Source organism: Melanostigma gelatinosum (genome assembly GCF_949748355.1).
Source record: "Melanostigma gelatinosum genome assembly, chromosome: 6".
NCBI classification, from domain to species: Eukaryota; Metazoa; Chordata; class Actinopteri; order Perciformes; family Zoarcidae; genus Melanostigma; species Melanostigma gelatinosum.
The window spans coordinates 21,127,439-21,140,539 of NC_136639.1; the positions used below are offsets into that span (position 1 = coordinate 21,127,439).

Consider the following 13,101-nt stretch of genomic DNA (forward strand, 5'->3'; position numbering starts at 1 on the left):
GCTTGTTCAAGAGCCTGAGTGAGTCAAAGGGGAGATTACTGTAATTAGCTGGAGGGGCTTTTCTGCCGTTTTAAAGAGATGAGTCATTTACTGTTATAAAAGCCTGAGGACTTGGGTCTTTGCCAGATTAACAGCTCAATATTAAGAACCGGGGGAGTACGGTTCACTTTGAATTTATGTCATGAACATATATTTCACCTGACTTTCACACTGTCTGATATTGATAAGTCCAAAATGACAGAGATACACTGTATAAGTGTGGCAGCAGCAGGACTCACAGCAGGGTTTACTGACTGCACAATACTACAGCTGCGTCAGATGCCGAGCTTGAAATGCTTTGCACATTGAGACCTTTTGGTTGTTTTTGTTCGCAAATTAAGCGAAATGAATCCCTCAGTTTTCTGCATTGAACGTGCTGCAGAATACTTAACGCACCATCAGCATTTCTCTTGACGATTTAAACGTTGAGTTTCACTGCTGGGTTTATTAATTAAAAAGCCACCCAGTAGCAATAACAGGAGTTACACAGGAGTGTCTCACTTTGGAATGAAACCAAATAAATCACATGCATGAGCTCACGCGGTGAAGGTTTTACAGCCTTCTCTGTGTGTAGCAGCTCGTCTCTGTGTCAGTAGTCAGGACATGGGAGGGACAAGGACAGTTTAAGTCCAATTTACTTGAATTTCTAAATTGATCTGGAGTGACATTTTCATGGTTGAGTTACAGTATTTATAGATTCCTCATATATATATATATATATATATATATATATATATATATAGTCTCTATCTGTGATTTTTGAAAGTTGTTAGTGCTTGTTATGACTAAGTTATGACTTTGCCAAGAGCAGCATTGTATCTAAAACGTATATCTCTCTTCATAGTTTGACTATTGCCTGACAATCATCAACGATACATCCGGGGACACAAATATGAACAACACAAAAGAAAAGTAATACATTTATTAAGTCAGAGATTGATTTTTTTTTTATACAATGATTGTCTAGATGCAAAGGTATACGTAGTATTCACATTATTTACCAAACTATAAAAACGATCCCATTATAAGTAAAACTCTTTTTTTTACAAAAGTAAAAGTACTGAAGTATTAGCAAGGAAATACACTCAAAGTAAAAAGTACCTATAATGCAGAACAGCCCCTTTCAGTTATTGGTGGATCATAATTATCGATTATCGTGAACATGTAAGCTGTACTTTAATGCCGTGGCAGTCGAAGTGGAGCTGATTTTAATCGCTTCGCGTACTGTTGGGTAATTTCATCCATAACACTGCAACAGATTTTATGAACTGATCAGATGTTTTATTTTGAAAAGTAACTGTAGCTGTTCAATAAATGTAATGGAGTAAAACATGTACAATAATTCCCTCTGAAATGTTGCAGGGTAGAAATATAGCGAATAGTAATTCAAAAATCAAAGTACAAGGACCTCTAAATGATCATAAACCAGAAAGAGAAGGCTCCAGAAGGCTTTCTGTATGACACGCGCTCTTGAAACACCAACTGTAGTAAAAGGTGACGTCTCAGTAAGCTGCTTTCTGCTTGTTCTGTTTCATCCGCTGCTGTATGAGGAGCAGGGCTCTCTTCACTTTGGGATGAGCACACACAGGCCTCCTCATGTCCTTTACTCGCAGTCTGTGGAGCCGCAAGCGGAGAACAAGTTTCATATGCTAGCCCTCCCAAAAAACAAGAAGAAGAAGTTGTTACAAAATCGTTATCGTGTGGCTGATTGTTGATCTGCACCACTCACATCAGTGCAGGGATGTCACAGGCGCCGCTGCTGTGCTGCATGCTCCATCCTTGAACCTTCCGCAGTATTCGGGCAGGGATGTCCCACTTTGTTGCGATGCAGCACTTTGGGATGCCAGCTGCAATGTGGGATTAAGATACGTTATACGAATGCTGGAGAGAAAAGAACATAGAATAATAGAATATGGTAATTGAAAATGTATTCTTAGGTTTGTTCTAGACATATGGATTGTTTCTTTGTGCTATCGGCACCGTGCAGTCAACTTATATCTCCACAAAAAAACTTGTTTGTTACCGTTTAACAATTTCAGGGGTTTACCTTCTTCTCAAGGGCACAATATAATATTTGGGGCTTGGGTTTGACTTTGGCTTTGGTTGGCTTTCAAAGAAAATAGCGAAAACAACAAAAAAAAAGGTTGTAAAACTGAAAAGCAGCACGGATGAAAAAAACTCTTTTTCTGCTCTTCCTGCAACGCATGCACATTTAAACTTTCTAGGTTAATGTGAACAGAAATCTGCAACTCAATAACTGTTTAAAACCCTTTACAGTTTTATTCATGTTTGCTCCATAGACACCTCTACTTCCCCCCCATGAATCTAAACATCGCTCACTTATTTCAGAGCATGTACAGCACTTGTCCTCAGATGAAAACTGACCCCGAAACAAGCGCTGTCTTGGTTTTCACATCGTCATGACGATGTTCTTACCTTCAGTTGAGGTGATGGCCAAAGCACAGAGGCAGACAATCACAAACGCAACTTTCAGCTCCATGACGACTGAGAAAATGATGAAACGGAGTCTATCCTTGCTCTATAAATACTGGCACTGAACACGCACGCACACACACACACACACACACACACACACACACACCCCCCCCCTCAGGCAGAGGCAACATGTTCTCAAACCGTCCAGCATCTTTCTCAATGGAACAGGTTGCTCAACACAAAACAGAGACGATTAAGTCATTAAAACACGGCAGGTTTGAGGTCCTTATGAAAATAAAACGTTACTTTCCTTTTCAACACGACTGTTTGTTGAAGCTGCTGGCGCTGGAGGAGCGTGCGTTTCAGGTTTGCTGCGCTCAGACGAGCCCCGACAGGTTTAATAGCCACTTCATAACGCTTTCAACATGATCTTTATTAATGATCGATTTATTCAGAGTCACGGAAGGTCGAGGATACATAGCTTAAACTATTGAGACCAATAGGACACGGAATTAAAATCAAAGGTCGAAGGTCAGACTAAAAAGGAATACTACTTTTAAAGACTTGTGACAAATAAGTATGTGTGTTTGAGGCTGTGTTGTAATCTTCAAATGTTGAAGAAATAATTCTGTAAACCTTTTGAGCAGTGGAACAATCCAAACAGAGGACCAGAGCTCAGGCGTCTGTGAGCGAGATGCTTCCTCTGTAGATGGCCCTGACCTCTGACCTCTCTGCAGAGGGAAGCGCTCGGAAAATGATTAACAGGCGAGGACAAAGAAAATCAGACATTTGGCAACATTGTGGAGCAAAAGATAAAGCAGGTATTGATGAAGAAAGGTTTGTGATGACAATCCGTGTTGAGATATGGATCTGTGGACTGCAGCTCAGCGGTGGAGACCAACTCTCACGTTCACAGGTGCGGTTTGCAAACCTGTGTCGCAATTTGTGCAATTCAACTGAGCGTGCAAACCAGACAATATAATTATGGGGGATGGTGAACTCACAGACGGACTACTTGGGTGGACATGTGGTGGCAGTAAAAAAAAACAACAGATGCAGAGTCTGTGGTGTTTGGTTTGCATTTCGTTTTTTTGAGCATGCAACAGCAAATACCTGATCTAAAGTCTTCAAATCACAAGAGTTGCTTTGTTTTCTCCCCGTCTGAGCCAGTATTTCCTTCCCTCCTGTAAATCTGGAGGATTTGTTTTGTTCTTTAGAAGAACCGTCTGGTTTGGCTTAACTGGCTGTATTATCAAATGTATTGGCAGCTTGATATTTCATAGTGTCTGATCAGTTACTCTGCTTTTTTTGCAAATGAATAATTGCAAGGTGTACATGAATAGGAATTCATTAACTCAGCTATAAAAAATTATCATCATTTAGGGCCCCATAAAATGTACCGTGCTGCTACTTTAAGTTCATTTAGTCGACACATTATCTACTTGAATGCACCGTGGGATCGTGTAAATCTATATTCATTTACAATGTGCATCAGGATTGCAACAATGCCCAGGGGCATTGAAGGCTTTTGACGGTGAAAGGAATCACAAGATGCATCAGTCAGATGTACCAGAAATAAAAAGAGTGAAGATCAAGCTCTTCCGATATGCCGCACAGGTATTGAATTGGTCAAAACAGGTCGAAGTCAAAATGTGGGAGGTGCTGCATCCTGTTCCAGCTGGATCGGGAACACATCACAAACTGTCGTTCTGGCAGAGACATCGGCTTTCATTCATCGCACACAAAGAAATGTGACTATTAGAATCCTCTTTGTTTCATTTACGCAAACTGGACGTGTTGATGCACAGCCGAGATATGTGTGGTGTCACGTTATCTACCGACTTATCAGAAGTAGCTCTCCATGTTGAGTAATTATCAACTCCTTTCACTCACTTTCTTTCACACACACGCACACGAGAAAATAACAATTATTGTCAGCGAATCGTCAGTTAAGGGTGTAATTATTTGGAGCGTGGGAATAATGAAAACAGACAGCAGGAGGATTTTGTTTTTGGTATTGATACATTCTGTATTGTTTCTCCTATTTTCAATATACAGTAATATGTCTACTACACAAGAAGGAATGGCTTTAGCATCACCATTCAGCTGTTTTACGTGGATGTCTGTAATCTCTGATCTCTGACTTATTTACAGTGTTTTCTGCTATAATTCGTATTTAAAACGGAGCTCTGAGGTGTGTTTTATCCTCTCATATAGAATACAGTTGTGTTTACATTATGTGCATAAGTATATACATTTCTAAGGTTGGAACAAACTTGACATCTACTTTTTAGAAGCAGTGTCCCTCTCCATCAGGATGTGGATGAAAATAGCCAATTACTGAAGTGAAAGGTAGTTCTCTTTCCGTGAAATATCATGGCAGCAGGGGTTAAGGGGTTAACAACAAAGTTTGAATTAGCATATAATTGGTTCAAGGTTCAAATCTCAAGGCTTGTGGTGGAGCAGGGATGATCTTCCTTCTGTTGCAGGGCCCCCGGAGAGCCAGAGGAGCCTCCACAGAGAACAGTCTCAGTGCTCAGTCTGCCCTCTGGGGGCCACATGCAGGAGGCGCAGCAGCAACTCTGCAGCAGAGCTCCCTGCAGAGCCGCGGGCCGGATCAGAGGCCTCGATCTCCCCCAGGCAGTCAGGGTCCACCGCACAGCTCTCTGAGAACGAGGACAGGACGTTATTCAAGCCGTGTCCAAAATACAAATCATGCCATACCGGATTTAGTAACTCTGAACGCGACAAACGTGAAACCGGATTGCACCTGAGTCACAGCAGAGTCCCGAAGCAGCGCAGCGTCCTCCCTCAGATCCACAGGGTCTCCCTCCTGCATGGCAGGGGGTGAGCAGGTAGTTCTCCTCCACGCAGTGAGCTGTTTCCGGGGAGCCCAGCAGGCAACCGAGGCCCTCCCCGCAGCAGATACTGGGGCCGAAGCAGTGGCCTCTGTCGCCGGGGCCACACGACATGCACTGGAGGAGAATGGGATCAATTGAAGCATTAAATCAGATGAATTATTGTTGGAACATTGCCCCTTTTATGCTTCCATTCTAACGGACAATACTTTCACTCTTCCCTCTCATATTCAAACAGCATTGGAAGTGTGACCTGCATCTTAAATACTGGAAATGGTTGCATGAACATTTACCTCACTTCACTCTATGTTTGTGTATATTTCTTATCAACTTGCAATAAGGCATGAGAACATGAGAATACAAATAATATAAAAACACCTGAGATGCATCATACCGACAGTTGTGGTTTCTTTTATAAGCTACAATACAGAAGTGTATTATGTACACGCACTATACTCGAAAGTAAATATGTTCATCAAATGAACATATTTACTGAAATTTAAAGTTTTTCTGTTCTCCTTCATTATTGCTTTCATAACTGACTTTAATTATGGTCCTTACCAGATTTCTGTTTTCACTTTGAAAGTGAAATGGCTGGGTTGTTCTTTACACATCTGAACCCAAACCATTAAACCAATTATATCAAATCTGATCTCATAAAAGTTTTGTGCAATTACTCATATTTCATACTTACAATTTCCTTAATTTTATACTTTGCATTTTCCTTATTTCAGCCAGTTACTTAAATGTCATTTGAATATGCTCAAAAAGCAGCTTAGCAAGTTTATAATTCTAGATTTTCACAGAAAAAAAAGGAAAAAGTCAAAAAGGATGATAGGCTACCACAGAAGGAGGCAGAAACGCCAATGGTCCTCACCTGTCTGATCTCAGTCTCCGGGAGCGCTCGTTTCCCTCCACGGGGGCAGTTCTGGATGTAACAGGCGGATGAGATGGCGAGGAGTCCCAGGACGCACAGGTGGAACAAGGAGTGAGGCATCGCTGCTGGTTTTGGATGAGCGCCGCGCACCGGTATGTCCTCCGCCTGGGTGGATGTGTGACTGATGTCCCGGAAGACTCCTCACTTATAAGCAGATGGACGCGAGCCCACAAAAGCGACTGACACTGCGATCTGACGTCAGTGTCGTTCCGCCGTCCACGTTTACGCGCGCACCCGAAGGCCACCTGCGTGCGCGCAAGAGGTCGCAGCAGACATGGCTCTGCATCAGATGTCTGCCATCTAACAAACACAACAAAGCGGCGCTGACAGCAGAAGATGCCCGTTTCTGTATTCAGGGCCGCACAACACTTATTTGGAGTAACTCCTCCGCGGCAGATGGCAGGAGGGCGCACACTGGAAATGGCAAAAACATGCACAACTAATTAGGCCTGTGTACCACTAATTGCATCTAACGCAATAAGCGCGCTGATTGGGTACATTTCATGATGGTCATGCGCAATTCAGCTGTCGAGCTTACCCGCTGTTCATTGCTGCAGGACAATCAGTTTTAACGTTTGCCACATGAAGTTAAACTGCTAGCATCATGGCAACCTCGAGGTCACGCAAATTATCCCCCTGATGATATTCAAAACTATTGATGAGCACAACAAGATTAGCATTTCAAGTAAACACGAACACCTTATTATTCCGTTCCGTGTGTCGTTGCATGCGTCGGGTTGTATCTCAACTATTACCTGCCGATGCTAATTAACAATTAAATGCTAAATGGCAAGCCTGAGGCGTCAGCATGTGTGGAGGATTTCTTTGAAAATGATCACTGCGTTCAAGCCAAAAGCTTTTCAATAAATACAGAAGGCGCTCTTGGGATTACTGTACTCCTGAACAATGTGAAGTAAAAAGTTGAATTTAAAAACAGTTCTTCTCACAAATAGACAACTCCTGGAATAAACAAGTGAAATGGAATTGAAGTTTGCCGGCTGATGACATGTACAAAGCAGAAAAATAAGCCGCTACGACTCCAATACACGGTGTGATTTAGTATGAATTATGTGCTTTTATCCATCGCGTGTAGCTCAAACAGTGAAGCTGACGTCTCTGTTTTACGTGCACAACAACTGATTCCAGCCTCTGCTCGTACCGAGCGGATACAGGATCATGACCTCGGTTAAGCTTAATGTTGTCAGGGAAACAAACGCATAACTTGTGCCGTTTGTGATCCCGAAGCCCAATAAACACTGTTGTTTTTCACCCTGACTTTGGTCTGTTTTAACCCTTATGTGCTCACAAAATCAAACTCATTAGAAGTAATTGGGGTGAAGAGTGAAGTGGAAGAGGATGGATACGTTGGGCAAGGACGCAGGAGGAATTGGACATTGTGCACATGTTTATTTCTCAACACTGCTGCTTATAGGAAAAGCAATAATAACAAGTGAAAGTAGACGCAGTCAGTCCGAAACGTGATTGAATTATACCAACTTGAAAGAAATTCAGCTTTCCGATATTACCTGAGAAACCCTTGCCACTGCCTGAGTTCATGCATGAATATACAGTTTAATATTAACATGAAATAATGTGTACATTATCAATCCCTAGAAATCTTTTTTCTTCCTGCGTTTACTGTCTGAAGACAAACAACCGATACGCACGAGTGTAGGGAATGTCATGTGGTGAATAGAGTGAAGAGCGGACGGCCGAGCATGACCCGGCATTTTTCCTTCACAATGACCACACAGCCTTGGGTCCACTCGAAATCCACTTTCATTCTTCTGGCCTCTTGCTACTTCTGTCCCCCAACCTTTTCTTTGTGCCTGCTCAACACATCGACTCATCCAGAGTCTACCAAGGCTGCAACCGCACATGCTTGATGAAAGAGACAGCGAGGTGGAAGAGAGGAGAACATTTCTTTCTTTTTTTTTTAACATTCTCTGATGCAAGAGTCTTGTAAAGGTCTTTGCTTTCACTGATGCTCTTTCTACCGCTGTGGACATAAAAAAATATTGATTTTGTGAATGAAATAACATCCACAGCAAGACTGGAAGGACTTATGTGAATAAAAACTGATATAGAAATAATTCCAAAAAAAAAGTTCGAAATTAGGGATAAATAGTGTCATGGAAATTGTTGGTAAGTCAAATTTGGCATTTGTTTAGGACGTTCCAACACCTGTCAATCATTACAGTACCACACATCTGTGAAGATGCACTGGACATCAAGGAGGGGGACGGAGGTAGCAAGGTCAAACCAAGGAAACAATAACAAATAAAATGGAACCAGGATCTGTTACTTTCAGCTGTTAATGTTTTTCCCAAAGCGGCACATCTGAAGTACAATCCTTACGATCCTCCTCAAGTTTGCCTTTCTGACGGCATCTGTCAGTGATGCACACGCATGACATCACTGCGTGGGGTCGGGCTTTGGCAGGCCGGACACAAGATGTGATCGGATGTCGACGTCGTGACGGAGTTTAGTGGTTGCGATTCCCTCCGCACGCAGGAACGGCAGAGCAAGTGACCGCAGGAGAGGCGGTAGATGGACGATGCAGATTTGGAGTAGACGGACACCGAGCAGGAACATGCCGAGCACGTCTTCTCACCTGGCAAGCAAATGCGAGAGAGGATTAACTAAATGGTTCATGGCTTTATATTGATCAGAAACACTTTTCAAAACTCCTACACTGTCATACATTTGCGTTTTTGCCAGTAGATTTCGCGGTTACCCTTTTTTCTCCTTATCAATTAGATCCTCAGATTTCCTGCACACCAGAATGCCTCTCAACAATGAATCGGCTGAGTATCTTGTGTGAGAATTTTTCCAGTTCAGAAAAAACCTCTTTTGTTTGCGCTGAATTTTTGTCAATCCAGGCTCCTGTAAAAAAAATGAACCGTGACATTTAAGAGGGTTCTTTTCTAAGCCCGCCGACCTCTCCATTAGTTTACAGGAAGTGCAGCAGCAGACTAGACACTGAGTGAGCGATGACAGAGCTGTTCTCCTGACCACAGTTGCCACCTTTTTACAAAAGATCAAGACACAACCTTCCATATTTACAGAGGATTGTGTGTTTTGTCTAAGTGTTCCAAAGGGGACTTTTCTAAATCCTACCTGGTTGTATCCTTGGAGGGCCTGCAGTCGGACATCGCTGCGGGGTGTTCAGTGGTTCAGAGTCAGGACAGACCCGTCTCTGCTGAGACAGGTTTGAGGTGAAGGAGGGTCGGCCCTGCAGGGCGGAGAGGAGGGCCTCGTCCAGACTGGCTGACAAACGCTGCTCATGAGAGCTGCAGCTGGGGACTGAAGCAGTATGGTGAAGGAGTAAACGTCGACACACCGGACGGGTCAGCAGGAGAGAAAATGTTTTAGGATCTTAAATCTTACAGAACAAGTTACACTAACCTGACACCGCATCATTTCTTGGTCTTTTTGTTGGAGGTAGTAGTTGCTTCTCGGCTGTCAAATCTTCTGATGATTCGTTGTAAACTCCACTTAGGTCTCGTTTCTTTCTTCTCCCAAACTCTGATTTACTATCTATAGTAAGAGGCTGAGAGTTAAATGTGTGACTCCCATTATCTGATGATAACGTCCTGTTTGTGTTTCTGGTGCCAGCATTATACTGGATAGCAGTGTTGTCTATTGAGCTCTCACTGAGACAGGGAGAGTACTGGGACTCTCCGTCTGCCTTGGAGGCTACAAGTCTTGAAGCCTGTGGATTCTCTCCGTCTCCTTGTCTCCCCAACATCCCGTCCCTCCTCATCATCCCCTTCTGCAGTATGAAGTGGTCCATGCGGCTTTTCAGCTGGGGGTTAGGAAGAGGCTGGGAGGTGGACGTGAATGGGACGCCAGTGAAGGGATCGTTCGGGGGTCGCCCCCAGGTGGCTTCCCTCTTCTGGTGCTCTTCCAGTGTGGTGCTGTCCACTGACACACCGCTGGGCAGCAGCATGGGCAGCAGCATCACCTCCTGGGTTATCTGGTCGAGGAACTCTTCTGGGACGGAAGGATTGCTGGAGACAGCCAAAAAGCCAACAGATAATCATCAACAGCGCAAGAAAATGAATACCCTTTATTATTATTATGAGCTGTATTTTATCTACTCTGTCTCTCAAGATGCAGATTAAACTGAACTGTGACATTGTTTAAAGACTGCTTCATGAAGCATACCTTGGGGATGTAGCTGCTTGCAGCGGTGGTTTTATCCTGCTGACAGAAGGGTCAAAAAACACCGGTCTTGGCAGGCGTCTTTCGCTGGCCTCCTGGACTCTTTTAATCCTCTCCACGTCTTCTGCCGGGCAGCAGCGAGCAGGTTGTCCCCACACGGCCAAAGCCTTGAGCCCAAGAGCAGATGCTGCACCGCCGAATGGCAAAGTGACGCGAAGTTGCGTCACTGCGCCTAACGAAAGCATACCCCGACTCCACAGCTCCTCTTGGTGACAGTTGGCGGGTTGAGGCGGTAGAGGGGAGTGGAACGGGGGCCGCGGTCTGAAGTTTGAACGCGTGAAACAGACTTGGGTTTCCTCCCTGAGTTCACAACGACCTATCAGTTTGAAGTCCAGTCCAGGTTCAGGATTACTGGGCCCAGTGTTTGATTTGAACGCATGGCCTCTTTGTTGAGGCTCATCTAGGGCCTCTTCGCCCCACTGTTGAGCCTGAAGTCTCCACTGGTGGCCACTACTCTGGCCATATTTAACTGCATGCTCTTGTGGTTTTTCTCTACTCTGTTTCTGGTCCTTTACCTGCATTTGTTTCTTTTGATGAACACGTTCGTGGCGTTGGTCAAAATTCGGGGTGGGCAACGTATCAGAGGTGGTGCTGATCTCCAGTCTCTTGCAAACCTGTCCTCGGTCCATACCCCAGGTCCACAGCTCCACATCCACCCTGCACAGCTCCACCTGGAAGTCAAACGTCAGCGTCACCTGAAAGGAATGAAGGAATGATTAACTGTAGAGATGAATGTATTACTAGTGTTGCCAGAGATCCTACCCACTTTTAAAAGTTTTGCTCATATTAAGATGCTGAGCAATTTAGTATGGATATAATTAAAAGACATTTTTAGGACAAAATGAGTGTCGCCCCCTCAGTGACAAATTATCATCATGAGCATTAATTGGCAATCATCTCATCTCAAGCAAGAAAGTAAACCTCTACTCAAGTACGACAGCGTCGTCTTACCTGTACAGGGGGCCGTAGGAAGTACTCCAGCTTGAAGCCACGCCTCCGGATAGCAGGGTCAGCTGACACAAGGTTTGTGACATCATAGCCATCTGCACACAGCTGCAGTTGAAAAATACATTTAATTTTTCTGTTGTCATACATAGCAAACCTCATGCGTCTGTCCAATCTAATTGGTATACTACAAAGTGTTGATTTTACACAAATACTACACAAAACATATTTCCAAAACTGTTTTAAGTGTCAGGGGCTCGTCTCATTGAAAATGGAAAAAACGTTGAGGTTTGATTTAAAAATATAATTGAACATCTTCCATCTCCAGTGGGGAGAAAATGCTGTGATGATCTGATAACAACATACAAATAAAAAGAACATAGCAAGGTCAGCTGTGATTCAGTCTCCCACGCACCCCTTTGTCCGTGTGCTTCTCTATCTTCACATCTACAGCACGACCTCCACCTCCATCCTTAGTTATTTTATGTTCATCTACGTTGATTCTTCATTTTTCGTCACAGCACATATCGGACCTATTCTTAAGGTGAATGGTGCTCTCATAAGACACTACAAGAGTGTACAGAATAGGGTTTTTAGCTTGTATTATGTGCCAACTAACTGCTGCTAACATGCTTACATGTCACGTAGGTGTAGCAGCGGTTTGTGCACCAGAGTGAATAAAACTCACAGCATTGTGCGTGTTAGACAATAAAAAAGCAGCCTCGGGAAGGTACAGTGACGTGATAGGTCCATGAAATGTGTCGCACCTTGTTGCATTGAACTGTTGTATGAAAGGCTGGCAGACACAGATTCAAAACCATATTCTCCAACCTGCGAAGACAGAAATTGATTGCAGAGTTACACATATAGTTTATAGGTCAAGGCAAAATGAGGCATTCAGTGAAAACTCCTTAACACTCATATTGGTACACAACGCCGTCCAGCATTATTAGAAGCTAATCACATTGTTTATGTTTTTACACCTATACGAGACCTTTGACCTCATGTCATAGCGACCGTCACAGAATGACAGACTCATGTCTCATCAACAGTGAGTTCAACGAGGTAAACTCAAGCAGTATTGTGTTAAGTGATAGAAAAGGAAGATAGTGACTTCCACTTACGTTTGCCATCCGGATTATTATTTACAATTCAATAAAAGAGGCAAATTCAAGGTACCTCAACACAGAACATAATAATAGATTAATCTTGATTCATCTGCAATGCAGTTGATAGCTCCAGCTCTTCAAAGCAGAGGATTTAATGCTGTTCTATATAGTACAGCTATGGGTTTTGAACTGTTGCTCAGAAAAAATAATCAACCTGAATAAGGTTACACATGAACTTCTTTTGCTGCTAATGTGCAGCATCGTTCAGTTTAGCTAGTTTTGGAATACATGTAACACACGTTCAAATACGCTAAACGTAGCTATATGATATCGGCTAACATTGCTAATTCTGACACTGACAGTATTAACATTAGCTTGGTAAACTAAAGCATACAAAGCTTACGTTGCTTGGTCGAAGACAAACTTGGCTGTTTTCACTCTTAATTTGACTCCTCTGACCAACTTTAGAAGGTAGCTAACATAGCCAGTTCAACTACGGAAACACAGAAGGGACATGCTTCCAATTTAAATATGCGAAATGAATCAAGGG

The 13,101-nt window shown here is 43.3% G+C and overlaps 3 protein-coding genes across 3 annotated transcripts; all 3 read right to left on the reverse strand.

Annotated features, from left to right (window-relative positions):
- Positions 1-946: 946 nt before the first annotated feature.
- Positions 947-2,595, reverse strand: ccl27a (chemokine (C-C motif) ligand 27a). The gene is made up of 3 exons (XM_079270042.1): positions 2,476-2,595; positions 1,769-1,886; positions 947-1,653 (listed from the first exon to the last, which is right to left on the reverse strand). The coding sequence occupies exons 1-3, from the start codon at positions 2,537-2,539 to the stop codon at positions 1,542-1,544; spliced, it is 294 nt and encodes a 97-aa protein (XP_079126168.1). The 5' UTR covers positions 2,540-2,595; the 3' UTR covers positions 947-1,541.
- Positions 2,596-5,004: 2,409 nt separating this feature from the next.
- avp (arginine vasopressin) lies at positions 5,005-6,351 on the reverse strand (the record flags this gene model as incomplete). The annotated part of the gene is made up of 3 exons (XM_079270422.1): positions 6,211-6,351; positions 5,246-5,450; positions 5,005-5,141 (listed from the first exon to the last, which is right to left on the reverse strand). The coding sequence occupies exons 1-3, from the start codon at positions 6,328-6,330 to the stop codon at positions 5,005-5,007; spliced, it is 462 nt and encodes a 153-aa protein (XP_079126548.1). The 5' UTR covers positions 6,331-6,351.
- Positions 6,352-7,700: 1,349 nt separating this feature from the next.
- ubox5 (U-box domain containing 5) lies at positions 7,701-13,004 on the reverse strand. The gene is made up of 7 exons (XM_079270412.1): positions 12,955-13,004; positions 12,210-12,273; positions 11,449-11,550; positions 10,441-11,192; positions 9,679-10,283; positions 9,391-9,576; positions 7,701-8,884 (listed from the first exon to the last, which is right to left on the reverse strand). The coding sequence occupies exons 2-7, from the start codon at positions 12,261-12,263 to the stop codon at positions 8,664-8,666; spliced, it is 1,920 nt and encodes a 639-aa protein (XP_079126538.1). The 5' UTR covers positions 12,264-12,273; positions 12,955-13,004; the 3' UTR covers positions 7,701-8,663.
- Positions 13,005-13,101: the final 97 nt, after the last annotated feature.